Source organism: Myxocyprinus asiaticus, chromosome 22 (assembly GCF_019703515.2).
Source record: "Myxocyprinus asiaticus isolate MX2 ecotype Aquarium Trade chromosome 22, UBuf_Myxa_2, whole genome shotgun sequence".
Taxonomy (NCBI): Eukaryota; Metazoa; Chordata; class Actinopteri; order Cypriniformes; family Catostomidae; genus Myxocyprinus; species Myxocyprinus asiaticus.
In genome coordinates this window covers 1,915,373-1,932,681 of record NC_059365.1, presented here as the reverse complement: position 1 = coordinate 1,932,681, position 17,309 = coordinate 1,915,373, and the positions used below count along the sequence as shown (strand labels likewise).

The 17,309-nt window shown below is 38.8% G+C and overlaps 1 protein-coding gene across 1 annotated transcript in view; it reads right to left on the bottom strand.

The window, feature by feature from the left end:
* The window catches only part of spock1 (SPARC (osteonectin), cwcv and kazal like domains proteoglycan 1), a 243,463-nt gene extending 226,655 nt beyond the window's left edge, over positions 1 to 16,808 (bottom strand). Inside the window, exons 1-2 of the mRNA XM_051650521.1 lie at positions 16,672 to 16,808; positions 16,309 to 16,458 (exon numbers count right to left, since the gene is read on the bottom strand). Of these exons, the coding sequence (XP_051506481.1) occupies positions 16,309 to 16,458 (150 nt within the window). The 5' untranslated portion in view covers positions 16,672 to 16,808. The remainder of the gene's footprint in view (positions 1 to 16,308; positions 16,459 to 16,671) is intronic.
* Positions 16,809 to 17,309: the final 501 nt, after the last annotated feature.

The window sequence follows — 17,309 nt, the reverse complement described above, 5'->3', positions numbered from 1 at the left end:
CCTGTTTAGGTTGGCAACAAAATAAGATTTGAGACAAAGTCCCAGAGAGAGAGAGAGAGAGAGAGAGAGATGCAAGTGTGTACTCTTCCAGACTCTTTGTCTCTTTCTCAGTAAGAAATGCATTTCAGAAGAGATTAATGTCCTTGTAGCTCTCGTATTCTTTCATTTCATCCCTCTATTCTCACCACACACACACACACACACACACACACACAGTCACAGAACATGCTCAGCACAAAGTCATCATCATAGTTCCAGCTGTGAGCACTTAATGTAATACTGTCTGTCAGCACAAACACACACACACACACACACACACACAGCAGTCCCGTGGGTTTACACACCTGCCTCTCTTACAGTCATTTTCCCTCAGCAATTCTGTTCGGCTTTTCTGCCCAGTCTAATGAATTAACAAATCAATAGAAACAGCCACACACACTCTCCACAGGTAAAGACAACAAAATTTAAAAAGCGCAGCTAGACACAATAACACACACCTAGAGATATTACACACACACACGCACACATACACGTCTAGATCCGGATGCATCACTCTTCTGATGATGGCAAAGAAAGGTCCCGCAATATAGCAGCTGAATGCTGAGTGTGAGTGTGAGTGTGAGTGTGTGTGTGTGTGTGTGTGTGTGTGTGAGTGTGTGTGAGTCTGTGTGCGTGCGATTGTGTGTGTGTGTGTGTGTGTGTGCGTTTGTGTGTGTGTGTGTGTTTGTGTGTGTGTGTGTGTGTGTGTGTGTGTGTGTGTGTGTGTGTTGGGGGGCTAATTTCATGGTTGACAGAGCAGAGGGTCAAGATGTCAAAGAGAGTGAATGAGAGAACGAGACAGAGAGAGACAGAGAGACAGCGAGAGAGAGAGAGAGACAGAGTTGAAATTGAGAGAGAGACAAAGAGAGCAAGAGAGACAGAAAGAGAGAGAGACAGAGAGAGAGAGAGAGAGAGAGACAGCGAGAGAGAGAGAGACAGAGTTGAAATTGAGAGAGAGACAAAGAGAGCAAGAGAGACAGAAAGAGAGAGAGAGAGAGACAGAGAGAGAGAGAGAGAAGGGGGGAAGAGGTGGCTGAGGAAAGACAAAGGAAAGGATATAGACAGAAATGCTTTCATATAAAAGCAAATTGACAATTCTCGACAGCAGTTCAAAATACAAACTAATTTGAGTACTTGTTCAAGATGAGAAAGAACAAAGAAATAAAATACAACAAATAAAAACAATACAACAAAGATTTAAATTCAGAAAAAAATTTGCTTGAGGTTTTTAACAACTGTATCAAGTATTCAAGTAAATGTTCAGTCAGGAAATGTAACATAAACCTGCTTTAGTTACAGGTCTTCACTGTATGATTATAATAAGTTCATACTTTTTACAGCTACTAAAGTTATCCAGAGCAATGAGTTGTTTCCTCACCAGTCAAACTGTTGTTATTTGTTGTTATTATACCTAATAAACAACTAGGGGTGGGCGATATACCGGTAGACATGATAAACAGGTAGAAATTTGAAATTTTGGATTATCGTCTCTACCGCAGTAACGCAAAATTGCCACACGAGAAATGTGTACAGTACATAACACATACGCCTTACACACACTGTCGGATCAATGGAGGAAGGCGGAGGGACTGCTCGTTCCTCAAATTCATTTGAATGATAAGAGGAGATTATGAAGGGAAAAGTGTATCCTCTGTGGTGTGGAATTGGTTTGGCTTTAGCAAACGTGATATCGAGCAGAAAACAGCGATTTGTAAGGTTTGTACATTGTGTATGTTGACATATCCATGTGCGTGTATATATCAGTGGTCAGGATTTCACGTGTGACTGATAGAAATAATGAAATGCAGTTTATCACTGACAGCTGCATGTGTCATTAGATGAAAAGCTCTTCTAGAACGTGAGAAAAAATGACACTGAATCTGCTTCTGTGGCATGAAATTTCACTCGAGCCGCCGTCAGAGCGAATTCAGTGACATTCATCCCGCGCTCCAAACATGCCTCCCATCCAAACACACGCACAGCCGTGTTTTGTGTGGGTGTTGCGCATACAGTCTGAAACACGCAAGTGTGCACGAGTGTTGAAGTCATTCCAGTCCTGTCATTTGTGCTCCTGTGACAGAAAGAGTGCAGATCACACCCGTTACTCATTCTGGGTTCTCTTTCTAAAATTCTGTTCCAATGATGTTTGATATCAGGAAACAAACCAGCCATATTTTCCATCTTTATAGAGATTACTAAAAACACTAAGAGCCTAATTAAGTGTTTTATTTATGGATTATTTTTATGTTATTCTACTTTGAGATGATGTTAAGTTTCTTGAGGAAAGTTATAATAATAATCATAATAAAATCAACAACAATAATAATAAAAAGAAGACTGAAATGTGGCATTTATTTCTTTATTTTACTTATTTTTTAATATGTTTGTCAAGTTTAAAATAAAAGGGAAATTATATAATGTAGGTGCTACTGGTTGTTTAGATCAGTGTTACTATCAGAAATAATTAATAATTATGTCTAATGAATTATGAATTAATATTTAAATTAAATAATAGTATCTTACTCATTAAAACCTCACACGGGGCACCATTAATGTTGTGCGCTACGTTCAGGAGCGGGTTTGGTTATTAGCAATAATAAAAAATTATCAAAGATAATTTATTAAAATGAATGAAACATTGATTAGAATTAACACAAGCTTATTGATCCTTCAAATTCAACAATCATCAAAGATAATTATCAATTATCAAAAATCAATAGAATATTAATAAGGATTAATATCACCGGGGCACCACCCTGGAATCAGGGACTAATAACCAGATAGTATAACAGTCTCAATATTAGATTGTTCTCTTAGGAAAATTGATGTTCAACAAGAAACAATGAAGGCTTGAATCCAAGCACTGATATCCCCTGCCAGCCTTTGACACAGGTGCATGCAGAACAAACCAAAACACTTCTCTTTAAAATATAACAAAGTTTATTGATGCAGTAATATCAATTAATCAATACAATGCAGTCAATAAACTTCCGACTTACAGGTGCATCTCAATAAATTAGAATGTCGTGGAAAAGTTCATTTATTTCAGTAATTCATCTCAAATTGTGAAACTCGTGTATTAAATAAATTCAATGCACACAGACTGAAGTAGTTTAAGTCTTTGGTTCTTTTAATTGTGATGATTTTGGCTCACATTTAACAAAAACCCACCAATTCACTATCTCAAAAAATTAGAATACATCATAAGACCAATAAAAAAAACATTTTTAGTGAATTGTTGGCCTTCTGGAAAGTATGTTCATTTACTGTATATGTACTCAATACTTGGTAGGGGCTCCTTTTGCTTTAATTACTGCCTCAGTTCGGCGTGGCATGGAGGTGATCAGTTTGTGGCACTGCTGAGGTGGTATGGAAGCCCAGGTTTCTTTGACAGTGGCCTTCAGCTCAGCTGCATTTTTTGGTCTCTTGTTTCTCATTTTCCTCTTGACAATACCCCATAGATTCTCTATGGGGTTCAGGTTTGGTGAGTTTGCTGGCCAGTCAAGCCCACCAACACCATGGTCATTTAACCAACTTTTGGTGCTTTTGGCAGTGTGGGCAGGTGCCAAATCCTGCTGGAAAATGAAATCAGCATCTTTAAAAAGCTGGTCTGCAGAAGGAAGCATGAAGTGCTCCAAAATTTCTTGGTAAATGGGTGCAGTGACTTTGGTTTTCAAAAAACACAATGGACCAACACCAGCAGATGACATTGCACCCCAAATCATCACAGACTGTGGAAACTTAACACTGGACTTCAAGCAACTTGGGCTATGAGCTTCTCCACCCTTCCTCCAGACTCTAGGACCTTGGTTTCCAAATGAAATACAAAACTTGCTCTCATCTGAAAAGAGGACTTTGGACCACTGGGCAACAGTCCAGTTCTTCTTCTCCTTAGCCCAGGTAAGACGCCTCTGACGTTGTCTGTGGTTCAGGAGTGGCTTAACAAGAGGAATACGACAACTGTAGCCAAATTCCTTGACACGTCTGTGTGTGGTGGCTCTTGATGCCTTGATCCCAGCCTCAGTCCATTCCTTGTGAAGTTCACCCAAATTCTTGAATCGATTTTGCTTGACAATCATAAGGCTGCGGTTCTCTTGGTTGGTTGTGCATCTTTTTCTTCCACACTTTTTCCTTCCACTCAACTTTCTGTTAACATGCTTGGATACAGCACTCTGTGAACAGTCAGCTTCTTTGGCAATGAATGTTTGTGGCTTACCCTCCTTGTGAAGGGTGTCAATGATTGTCTTCTGGACAACTGTCAGATCAGCAGTCTTCCCCATGATTGTGTAGCCTAGTGAACCAAACTGAGAGACCATTTTGAAGGCTCAGGAAACCTTTGCAGGTGTTTTGAGTTGATTAGCTGATTGGCATGTCACCATATTCTAATTTTTTGAGATAGTGAATTGGTGGGTTTTTGTTAAATGTGAGCCAAAATCATCACAATTAAAAGAACCAAAGACTTAAACTACTTCAGTCTGTGTGCATTGAATTTATTTAATACACAAGTTTCACAATTTGAGTTGAATTACTGAAATAAATGAACTTTTCCATGACATTCTAATTTATTGAGATGCACCTGTACAACTACAAACTAAACAGTGACATGATTAGATATGGTAACCAAAATAAGCCTATAACACATAAGAGGAAGGTATGTGTATGTGTGTGTTTGTGTGTATGGGTGTGTGTAAGGAATGACGCGTACAAAACGGCGGACGTGACTCTCGTGGAGAGTACGTCACACGAGATTTCTGGCCAGAGAATATGGCCGCGAATGTGGGCGGAGAGAAGCCGGTTAATAGCGTCTGCCCGTTTACCGCGTGTCTCCGCTTGTACGATAACTTAGGGACAAAGCTGAGCTTTATCACAAAGTTATCTACTAGCCAAAAGTGTGTGCGAGAATGTTTGTGAGGGGTCACGTGTGTGTGTGGTTAGTACAAGAGAGAGAGAATTAAGTGGCAGCACCAAAGCCGGTTTCGCGATCATGGGAGAGAAAGCAGCTGTTAGTTTATCACTCAGAGACGCGGTGAACGGCTCGCAAACCATCCCACGGTCTTTGGTTCTTTAATGGATAAACTCAGTGTGCCGGTCTCACCAACGATGGTGGAAATACATAACAGTCCAACGTGGTTGGACTACAACACAGCAAATATCTAATTTGTGATAACAGTACGTTACAGTAATACCTTAAGTATTATTAGCAGCAATGAGCTGACTCGGCGGTCCGTAAACTGTACAAGCAATAACCTTGATACACAAGAATAACACACTATAATATTCTATCTCTGCCCAGACGTAAACCTCTTACTTGAATCGCATGAGGACGCAGACGAATGTGTGTTCATCCATCCTTTAACTCCGACTCTGTTCCTCGAGGCTCGGGTGATGACGGGAGGCCGTTTCCTCGCTCTGTCGGCGAGCGGCATGGCTGTTGCTTCTTGGCGGGCTGGTGGAGAAATCAGCGATGTCGACTTGGTGGAAGAGGGAAGAGAAATCTTCTTTCTTCACTTCTGCAGGCAAATGGATGAAGATGCGGACTGCTCGGCGGTCTCCTTCGGATCCGTTAAGAGTGTTCGGTGGAACACAGAGTAATCTCAACTCGTCCAGCGAGATGGAGATTGTATGGCCACAGTTTCAAGTTGTACGTTACTTCCTTGTGCCACGAGGCTACACCTGAGAGCAGCGATGAGCTGCGTCTACACACGGCAAGCAAAGTTGCTGGAAGCAATGCCCGGAAGGATCTCAGAGGTATTTCTACTCCCGATGATGACATGGTTGAGGGGTGTTCTGTTGTCCGCCTCATCCAATAGGAGTTGAGAGTTCGATCCTTTAGTGAGCAAGGCTTCATGGGATTTGTAGTCTGTTTTGGACTCCCTTTGTTTGATTTTGGCGCTGTTTTTATCAGTAAGATTTATGATGTGTGTGTGGGCCTCGGTCAGGCTTTACGACTGTGTTAGGCCTGCCTTTGTCTTATATCTGAATACATGAGGCCCAACAATAAGATGAAGAAGTTTTCATTTATAAAGTATTTAATTCACTGACTAGATTACTCAAAATTACACATTGTGACATGGCTTAATATATAATACAATTTTATTGATTTTTCAGAAAAATTTAACTATATCATGATATATATCATTACCGTGATATAAAATTACTCATATCATGATATAGGATTTTGGTCATATCACCCACCCCGACTGCCAACCATGTTAAAATAAAATGATACATTATAAATTCTGAATCTATGTACTGATTATCATTGTCCCATGTCTGTCAAACATGTTTGAAACTGCAGTCTGAAACTGAACTTTTGATCAGATTTTAGGAGTGAAGGCACTTAACTGCATAGAGAGATATAGGATGCTCCCTTGCTCCCTATTTAGTGAATGACTTAACCTCCAGTGTGCTGTCTGTCTGCACTGGTCTCAGAACAGTTTGAAATGCACCTTATTTTCATCCTAACCCCATATAAAGCCTCTGAAAGCAAAAATGTTCTGCTTTGGATGCATCCATTGATTCTCAATGTGATAATACATAGTGAATATAGGATATTTTAAATGGAAATGAGCTTAAAGTTCATGTACTTGGTCATAGTGTTTAGCAGCATAGCATTTTGCGATAAATCGCTTACATTTTAAAATGGCATATTGGATGAAACTAGAGACTTTAATCTTTTGACTCAAACAGGTTTCAATGTAAAAACTTAATTAGGTTTCTTAACAGATGTAGTTTTGTTGCCGTTTCTCAAAAAGACAAACTCCGCTGTGATCAGCGCCATGTTGTTTTGTCACATGACTCCGTACGTCTAAAGTTTAACCCTTAAATGACAGCACAGAGTCTCCTCAGTTTAAACGAAATTAAATTATGCGTTGCATATAGCGAAGCCAAAAAACAGCATCCACGCATGTGTACGTGGGGTTGCACGAGGTTAAGAATCGATTTTGTGATCATTCAAATGAAGATCTGGTGGAAAAACTGACAGACAAAAGAAACCAGAGACAGAGAGAGACACTGAACTAATAAATACAGTAATTCACAACCGCGCCTTTCTTCTGGAGAACAAAGAACATCAAAACACAAAAACAATATCTCTAGACTACTTCTGTCCTCTCTTCTCTTCGGTTCTCCTCTCGTTTCGATGGTGAGCAGTTTCTCTATAATGAGGTTCATTTACATGGCAGTCAGAGCAGCCACAAAGGACTCATAACACACACACACACACACACACACACAAGGTCTGTCATATGATTGTGCCCTCTGAGTCCTCTCATAAATGACTTAAAAAGACACACCGATCACACTGAATCTGTCTAACACCTCCTGAATTTGTACTTTTCATACGATCAAAAGATGGCCAAATCTCTGCTGTCTAAACGATGCAGTTTACCGTGAAAATAACAAACAATTAATTTGAGCATTTAAAAGTTGAATGCAATAATGTCTTTTCTTCTATCAAAACCTAAATCAATGCCAAAACAATACTTTCATCCTGTAAAAAACAACATTGCACAGCACAAACTCAAAGCCATTTCCTGCAGCATTTCATTAATGAGATTTTAAAATCTAACCTCAAGTTCACATCCAGTCTTTCCATACCTAATGCCTGATGTAACTCCACCGACTAGTGTCCTAGTGCATCCAATTCAAACCCATCAGCCCTTAGGAAGAATAGTCCTTTACTCTTAAAGACCCTGAAATGACTTGACTAGTGCAGTTTTCTTTCATGTGCTGACATAATTTCTATTGAAACAGGTTGACATATAGTACAGAAAATTGGAAGATTTCAATGAGAACCAAAAAGAGTTTTAAAGCTTGATGCCATAGTTTAAATGGTTCTTTAGAAAAACATATATACTGATGCCTTAAAGGGTACATGTCATGAGGAATCAAATTTTCCTTGATATTTTGACATATAAGAGGTCATTTTACTTTAAAAACATACAGTCATTTTCAGAACTTAAAACTTAATTCCTAACATAATAAAAGCATTTATTGAAAACAAGCTGCAAAAAGGCCTCGTTCTCTACTTCCGCAACTTTCCTACATCACTAGGGGGCCTGTTAATTCATGACCGCCTCTACAGCAAAACAACATCAACGCCTACTTTACATCATCGTATCCCTGGCCCCTCCCTGGCGCTTCAGTTTATAAACTGAGAGAGAGAGAGCAGGAAAACAAGCATAGTGTGGCCTACTTACTATTCATGAACACCAAAGGGGACCAATCTGGACTATTTTGAATTGTTTATGTATATAAACATGCACTAGACGGACGTCTTTAACCATTGTCATGTATCTCACGCTACTTTTAAAAGATGCGGTGTCAAGTTACAACTCTGAAAAGGAGAAGCTATTTGGTTTCATTCAGTTGCTCTGCATCTTGTTGTTTTGAGCACAATCGCATCATGGACACGTTCTCACGCCAATCCTTGACCGTTTTGATGCATTTCCGATGATGTGCATTTCAGTGCAGGATGATACGAGAAACTGGATGTGGATGTGTATTCAGCGTATTTCAGCGTGGATTGTATGTTTTTTTGGCTTATATCAGCGTGGATTGCTTGTGAATAGGGATGGGCACGAGAACTCGAGTACCCGAGTACTCGGAAGTGACATCAATGGTCAATCATGAAAACGATGATCGAAAATGAAAATGCTTGACGTGACTTTTCACTGAATTCAAAATTCAGTGACAGCTAGCTGACAACTATATACTACGTATTAAAGAGGGGCCTTATTTTTAATTTTGAGATTGAATACGTTGTCATTTTCATTATGTCTCATAGCAGCCAAACTGATAAACGATGCTGCAATGCTAACATTTGTTCTACAGGTTTACGATAATCAAAAGACAGTTTAATCCACCGTGTTTTGAACATATGTCTCTGCACACGTTTGCTAAACAGGATTTATTGTCATATAATGTAGAAACTTTGACTCATTAATGTGTATTATTTTATAAAAGTGAAGGTTTATCATTGACTGTAAATCTCCCTTGGTGCCGACATGTTTGCGTGACATTAGTGGTCGTCCGATATATCGCTGAGGCCGATAAATCAGCTGATATTTGGAATTTTTTAATTTTCAGCATCGGCCAATACATTTTCCCCTTTGGGTGTGCAGAGAATTGCCTGCTTGAATGTGAAGGGACTGAGACTTGTAAATGACCAGTCAGGGTTCATTTTGTTTTTACATGCTATCATGTTACTACAATAATAGTCCGGTGTGCAACAGTCTCATTTAAACGGTCCGCATATCAGAGCCATAGGAGACGCATTTGAGCTCATAATGTTAAAGTGCTCACCGGTTTCATTCTCCCTCTCTCTCCTCAACAGTTCCCTGTAACATTTAACGGTCTTGTCTAATGATAAAAAGGCAAATATCTATAAAACTAATATCCCATACCGTCTGCAAACATGCACATATCTCATTTAAACAGATGTAATAAACCAACCTCACAAACTTTCAGCAGATCCAGCATCTTGTGGAGTGCTCATAAATCTTCCTCTTAAGCATGTATTCTATCAGTCTCTCCTCAACAGTTCCCTGTAACTTTTCTAATGATAAAAGGCAAATATCAATAAAACTTCTATTATATACCGCCTGCAAATATGCAGATATCTCATTTAAACAGATGTAATTCAAGAACCAGCGTTTTCTTCCCGTCAAGCGCTCATCTAATATCTTCCTCTGAAGCGTGTATTCTATCAGCCAGAATCAAAAACTTCAGGATCAACAGTTCCTTTCATTCACAAATCATGATGGTCAGTCCATGATAATCCAAGCAGGCAATCCAGGCTGTTTAAACTGTCAGGAGATTGCAGCTCGCAATGGATCCGCACGAGCGTTTGAGTGCAACTTCAAAGTAAATGCGCTTCACGTGTGCTATAAGTAAATGTCTTATTCACTATGCACTGTATGTACAATTGGTTTGATTCTGTATTTTTTGAGTAAATGCGATTGCTAACGTGGACATGCCATCCATGGTTGCTGGAAAACTGTGTGTACTGTTATTTCCTTCTTTCTTATATATTAACAATTTCTTCATGTGCAAATAAATTACTAAAATTTGATGACTAAACAGAAATCAGAAGAAACTTCTACCATTTAAAATACAATATTATTATTTTTTTAGATTATTTTTTACAAAGTTAAAGTTTAGTGTAAAATTGAGTAAATATAATGCTAAATAAGAGTTTATTCATTTTTTTAGCAATTTTATGTTTATGTTATTTACTATATTACATTGTGTGATATATCAGCATTGTATTGGCCTATCAGCCACCCTGCTCTCTGGATATCGGCATCGACTATTAAAAGACCTATATCGGTCAAAAAGCTGAAGATTTCCACACCAGTTGTAAGTCCAACATAAAGTGGTATTCCATTGCAGTTTTCCCAGAATGAAGTTCAAAATTCCAAGTTAAAGAGTACTTGAGTACTCGAGTAGACAAAATGACCAAAATGCCCATTCCTACTTGTGAAACGTCATAAAATGAATCAAGATTTGCAAAGGAACTGTTAAAGATGGGTAGTTTCCACCCACAACACCCTAGCATCATGGCAGCGACTTTTGCACAGGCAAGCACCACTCCCACTTTTCTTCAGAAAAAGTAAAAATTTACTTTAGCTTTACATAAAGATAATAGAAGCCTGTGGTATGTCCACATTCCTTAGCCAAGGAAAAATGTGTGTGTGTGTGCCTTCGTTTATGTGCTAATGTCCTTGTCACCTTTCCTTTTCAAAGCTTCTCTAGGTGCATCAGCATTCATAATATCACCTCGCATTAACACAAAACAATTACTGACACACAAGGAGAGTGATAGAGATAAAGAATGAGAGGAGAGACAGATGCATAGCAAAAGAGTGAGATGGAGAGATGGAGAGGCATGAAGAGACTCTTCATTTCACCGCCTGCAATCACTTCATCCACATAAAGAGATCTCTTTCTCATATCGCTCTCACAGCTGAGACCCTCTGAATACACTTATGGACAGGTGCTTCATTCTGAGATCTGAATCTCTCTGGTGCGGATTACACAACACATGGGCTGCATCACAATTTGCATTCTTCTACTAAGAACGAAAATTATGTGGTCACAGGAAAGGGCAAATTTTTGAGTAAGTGACTACGACGCAAGACTGTGACCATATATGGGACGATCGGCCATTAAAAACCCTATACTGGTCAACCAATAAACTCATTATTGGGGAATATGCACCCCTTTGATGTCTTTTGTACGGAGCTCCTTAGAGGACAGGTTGGGAATTTTTTTCTGAAATAGTTTGCGTTTCCTCGCAATAAATTAACATTGGTTTTACTAAAATAACCATGGTTACTCTATGGATACACTATACTGTATTAAAGGAGACCTATTATTGCCCTTTTTACAAGATGTAATATAAGTCTCAGGTGTCCCCAGAATGTGTCTGAAGTTTCAGCTCAAAATACCCTACGGATCATTTATTATACCATGTTGTAAATGCCTCTTTTTGGGTGGAATCAAAAACACGCTGTTTTCGTGTGTGTCTCTTTAAATGCAAATGAGCTGCTGCTCCCCGCCCCCTTTTCAGAAGAGGGCTGTGCCTTTACAGCTGGTGCATCGGATACTACAGCAACAACAAATCAGAACCAATATGACTGACACCATAAATACCGGAGTTCTGCCATATATGTAAAAATAACGACATGGCTCTGTTCTCCGTGAATATAATCAGAGACAATGGTAACTTTAGCTGCATTAACCGTGGAATCAACTAACAAGCACATTCGGAAAGGCGATTTGCAAACATTCACAAAATATAAAGTGCGATACTTACATCTTCAGGATATAAAGCTGGAACACGAACAGTTGGTTATGATCCATGCTTGAGAATAAAACATTTTGAAAATCCTGCTTTATACTGACCCTCATTCACAAAGCAGTCCGGTGTAAAATGATTTGCACAAACATACGTGAATTTTGGTATGTTTTGGGGGCACATTTGCTTCAAAAACAAAACTTGTCCACTGCGTCTTCAGTGGCTCTGATGCCGGGAGTACATGAAGACTCTTATATTCACTTTTACAGCCAACAACAGAACACTTATGACGCTTACGAAGCTGAGACATTATTCTTCTCACCGTAGCTGCTCCAGCGCGGAAAAAAATGGCGGACTGTGTGTCGATCACTCAGGGGATGATCTATGATAATAGGGTGGAGTCTGTCACCAGTCGTGGGCGAGGCCTGCTCTAACATGACATCACTTTAGAGCAGAAACGAAAACCAATCACTTTGAGACACTGTTTTTGATTAATAGAAATATAAGAAAGAGGAGTGGGTGGACTTTTAACATTGTAGGGTGGTTGTGTACACACACTGCCAACTTTCAAACACCATGTAAAAGTGAATTTTGCATAATAGGTCCCCTTTAAAACCATGGTTTCCATCAAAAAAACAATTAAAAAAAACAACAACAAAACACAGTTAGCCTACAACATGATCATGGTCACAAGGCTACAATATTGGTAGCACTTTATTATAAGGTTGCATTTGTTAACATTAGTAAATGCATTAGGTATCATTAACTAACAATGAAAAAAATATTTTTTACAGTATTTATTAATCTTTGTTAATGTAATTTAGTAAAAATATATTTTTCATTGTTAGTTCAGGTTAGTTTATAGTGCATTAACTAATGTTAACATATGCAACTTCTGATTTTAAAAAATTTGTTAGTATTTGTTAAAATTAACATTAACAAAGAATAACAAATGCTGTAAAAGTATTATTCATTGTAAGTTCACATTAACTAATGTTAACAAATGTAACCTTATTTTAAAGTGTTACCACAATATTACTATAGTAAAACCATAGTTAAACTATGGTATTTGCATAGTAAAACCATAATACCCACAAAATTATGATTTTTTTTACCATAATTTTTGTTTATTCTGTATTATCACTATGGTTTAACTCTGAAAATCATGGTTAAAATATAGTAGTAGTACAGTAGTAATACTGTAGTAAAACCATGGTAAATTTATTGCGAGGGCATGAAAAATTTTTTGCAAAGGAAAGCTAAACTTATTGGGAGGGAACGCAAAACTTATTGCGAGGGAACGCAAAACTTATTGCAAAGGAAAGTAAAAGTTATTGCGAGGGAACACAAGACTTACTGCGAGGGAACACAAAACTTAATGCGAGGGAACGTAAAACTTACTGCGAGGGAATGCAAAACTTACTGTGAGAGAACGCAAAACTTACTGTGAGAGAACGCAAAACTTATTGCGAGGGAACGCAAAATTATTGCGAAGGAAAGTAAAACTTATTGGGAGGGAATGCAAAACTTATTGCAGAGGAAAGTAAAACTTATTGGGAGGGAACGCAAAACTTGTTGCGAGGGAATGCAAAACTTATTGTGAGGGAACGCAAAACTTATTGCGAGGGAACGCAAAACTTACTGCGAGGGTACGCAAAACTTATTGCGAAAGAAAGTAAAACTTATTGGGAGGGAATGCAAAACTTATTGCAGAGGAAAGTAAAACTTATTGCGAGGGACCGCAAAACTTACTGCGAGGGAACGCAAAACTTGTTTTACGTTCCCTCGCAAAACTTGTTTTACGTTCCCTCGCAAAACTTGTTGCGAGGGAATGCAAAACTTATTGCGAGGGAACGCAAAACTTCTCTCACAATAAGGAAAGTAAAGGAAAGTAAAACATATTGGGAGGGAATGCAAAACTTATTGCAGAGGAAAGTAAAACTTATTGCGAGGGAACGCAAAACTTATTGCGAGAGAACGCAAAACTTACTGCGAGGGAACGTAAAACTTATTGCGAGAGAACGCAAAACTTACTGCGAGGGAACACAAAACTTATTGCGAAGGAAAGTAAAACTTATTGGGAGGGAATGCAAAACTTATTGTGAGGGAACGCAAAACTTACTGCGAGGGAACGCAAAACTTATTGCGAGGGAACGTAAAACTTATTGCGAGGGAACGTAAAACTTACTGCGAGGGAACGTAAAACTTATTGCGAGGGAACGCAAAACTTACTGCGAGGGAACGCAAAACTTACTGCGAGGGAACGCAAAACTTATTGTGAGGGAACGCAAAACTTACTGCGAGGGAACGTAAAACTTATTGCGAGGGAACGTAAAACTTACTGCGAGGGAACGTAAAACTTATTGCGAGAGAACGCAAAACTTATTGCGAGGGAACGCAAAACTTACTGCGAGGGAACGTAAAACTTATTGCGAGAGAACGCAAAACTTACTGCGAGGGAACACAAAACTTACTGCGGGGGAACGTAAAACTTACTGCGAGGGAACGTAAAACTTATTGCGAGAGAACGCAAAACTTACTGCGAGGGAACACAAAACTTACTGCAAGGGAACGCAATACTTTTTAATTGCGAGAGAAACTATTTCAGAAAAAAAATTCCTGCCTGTTCCTCTAAGGGGATCCGTAGTTTTGGTTATGGCCCAGCTATGATGTCATAAAATTGTGCCTTGTAATGTAAGCATTTAAAGAGCACGTATTATGCTTTTTCAAATATGACCTTTCATGTAGTGTGTTATATAGCTGTTTGTGAATGTAAAAAAGTCTGCAAAGTTACAAAAATCAAAGTGCACGACAAATGAAGTTATTGACTCCTAAAAGAAAGAACCGATTCTGAACACCTGAAACGAGTCGTTAGTAATTCTAGACTTACTTCCTGCACTAACCTATGTAATTTGGTAACAAAAAACCCGCCTCTGGTCTTCATTGGCTGCTTGCGAACAGCTTTGACCCGCCCTCAAACACTACACTAAGCGGTAGACCAATCACAACAGACTGGGACATCTGACCAATCACAGCAGTGTATGCTCTCTGAAAGGAGGAGTTTAGAATGAATCCTTTAGAACGGATCATTGAACGAGTCGTTTTTGACACTGGGAAAAAAAGGTAATGCTGCAATTTAAATTATGAGCAAATTAAAGTGTTTTTTTTACCTTGCATGTAAATCTATCGTACGAGACCTTTAAAACTAAATTAGACACGTTTAAAAACCATCATAGGTGCTCTTTAAAAATCTGCTGTAGCTGCTTTAGCATTGCATTCTTTAACATTTTTGTACACCTGTACTTCAGTATCGCAAGTGATTGCAGGCAATATTCATGCAAAAATTCATGGATGAATACTTTTGAAAATCCACCAGAAGTAGCCTACTGCACCATCCAGCCACCTTTCAATGTCTTGTGGTTTGGAGTGCACCAATCTTAATCTTGCATTGTACAGAGAGCATGGTATGCAAGTTGGGTGCATCAGTAATTAGATAGTCATAATTGGTTTTACTATAGACTACTGATAACCTCAAATACACCTTTTGATGTTTCAGATTTAAATTAAGACATCATTTGGCCCATTAATGAACCTTATTACCTCAACACAAAGATGTTCAGTCAGGTTTTGCTGTTCTTCAGGTTGACCTTAATGTACATTTCATCCCAACAAGGTTAAAGGAATATTCTGGGTTAAGTACAAGCTCAATCGACAGCTTTTGTGGTTGATTGACACAAAAAATAATTTTGACTTTGTTCCTCCTTTTCTCAAAAAAAAAGAAAAAGAAATAAAAAAGCACAAATGTGTGTTCCAGTGAGACACTTACAATGGAAGTCAATGGGGTCAATCTGTAAACATTAAAATACTCACTGTTTCAAAAGTATAGACACAAGACATAAACGATATGTGTGTTAACATGATTTTACTGTGATTAAATCACTTACCGCATCTGTGGAAAGTTATTTTCAATTTTACAACATTGTTGCCATGGCGATGTGTAATGCGTAAACCCTAAAATGACTGAAATGATTACAATTTAAACAACTTTCCAGCTCAAATAATGCACAAGTTTTAACAGAAGAATTAATGTAAGTGCTTTTATATAATGATAAGCGTCACGTTTCTGCCTTTAAACCCTCCAAAAATTGACCCCATTGACTTCCATTGTAAGTGCTTTACTGTAAATCCGATTTTTTCTTTTTTTTTTTTTGACAAAATGATTTTTGTGGTAATCAACATTATGCCACAACAGCTGTCGATTGAGCTAAACTTGTATTGAACCCAGAATATTCCTCGAACATTACACGTTCGTTTGTCTCATTATAACGACCTCACTTTGACTTCTATTGTTCTTCTTACATTAAGCTACTTATGACAGACTTGTGGGGACATTTGGCCCCTACACAGATATCCTACAACAGAGTTTGGACCCCAGCAGAAGGAAATAAAGTGGTGGGAATACTCACGTCGCGGAATTTGTTCCAGTATTTGCTCTTGTCGTACTGGGACACGGTGCTCATCCACTTATCACTGTCCAGCGGGTTCCCGTTACTGCTGCCGGTAACGGACACCGACAAAACCGCCAGAGACACGAACAGACCGACACTCAACATCATCTGAGAGAGAGAGACAGATAGAAAGAAGACAGGTGAAATCAGGACGGGGTATCTGATGTAAATAATAGGCTAATAATAATATTAATAATAATAATAATAATAATAATAATACTTCAACAGGAAGTCTGTTTTGGGGTTTAGAGAGACGTAACTGCCGTCTCGTTTAATTGGCTTCATTTGTCACAGATATTATTTATAGTTTGTTTAATTTACCTCGGGACAGGTCTGCTCTCGGTTCCAGGTGCCGAAATGAACGGATGATTGGAAAGAAAGAGTTGAGGAGCGGGCGGTGCGTCCGTGGGACCGTAAAGTATCCGAGACACGGAGGAGTGAGTTTCCTCAGATCTTCTCAGCTGCTGCACTGAGCACGGCACCGGGAGAAACCGATCGGTGTAATGGAACGGTGTGCGTCTCCGCCCACACGGCAACCCCCCTCCACTATGGAGTTATATTTATGCCACAAATCTGCGCGCACAAAAACGTATTTTGCATGCAGAGTGGGTAGAAGAAGGCAAAATCACATTCAAACCAAATGTATTCAAGCACAAAATTGATTTTCGTTTTCTCAAACTGAATTTATCTTTGCAAGAAGATGCATTGCTTTACAAAACTGAGTTCAAGCACGTGCAAAATAACTTCTTGTGCACTCAAAATGTCATCTTGCATGTGCAGAAAATGTTTGTGCGCTCAAAATATCATCTTGCGCAAATATCATCTTGCGCATACAGAACATTTTTGTGCGCTCAAAATATCATCTTGCGTGTGCAGAAAATGTTTGTGCGCTCAAAATATCATCTTGCGCATGCAGAAAATATTTCTGCACTCAAAATATCATATTGCGCGTGCAGAAA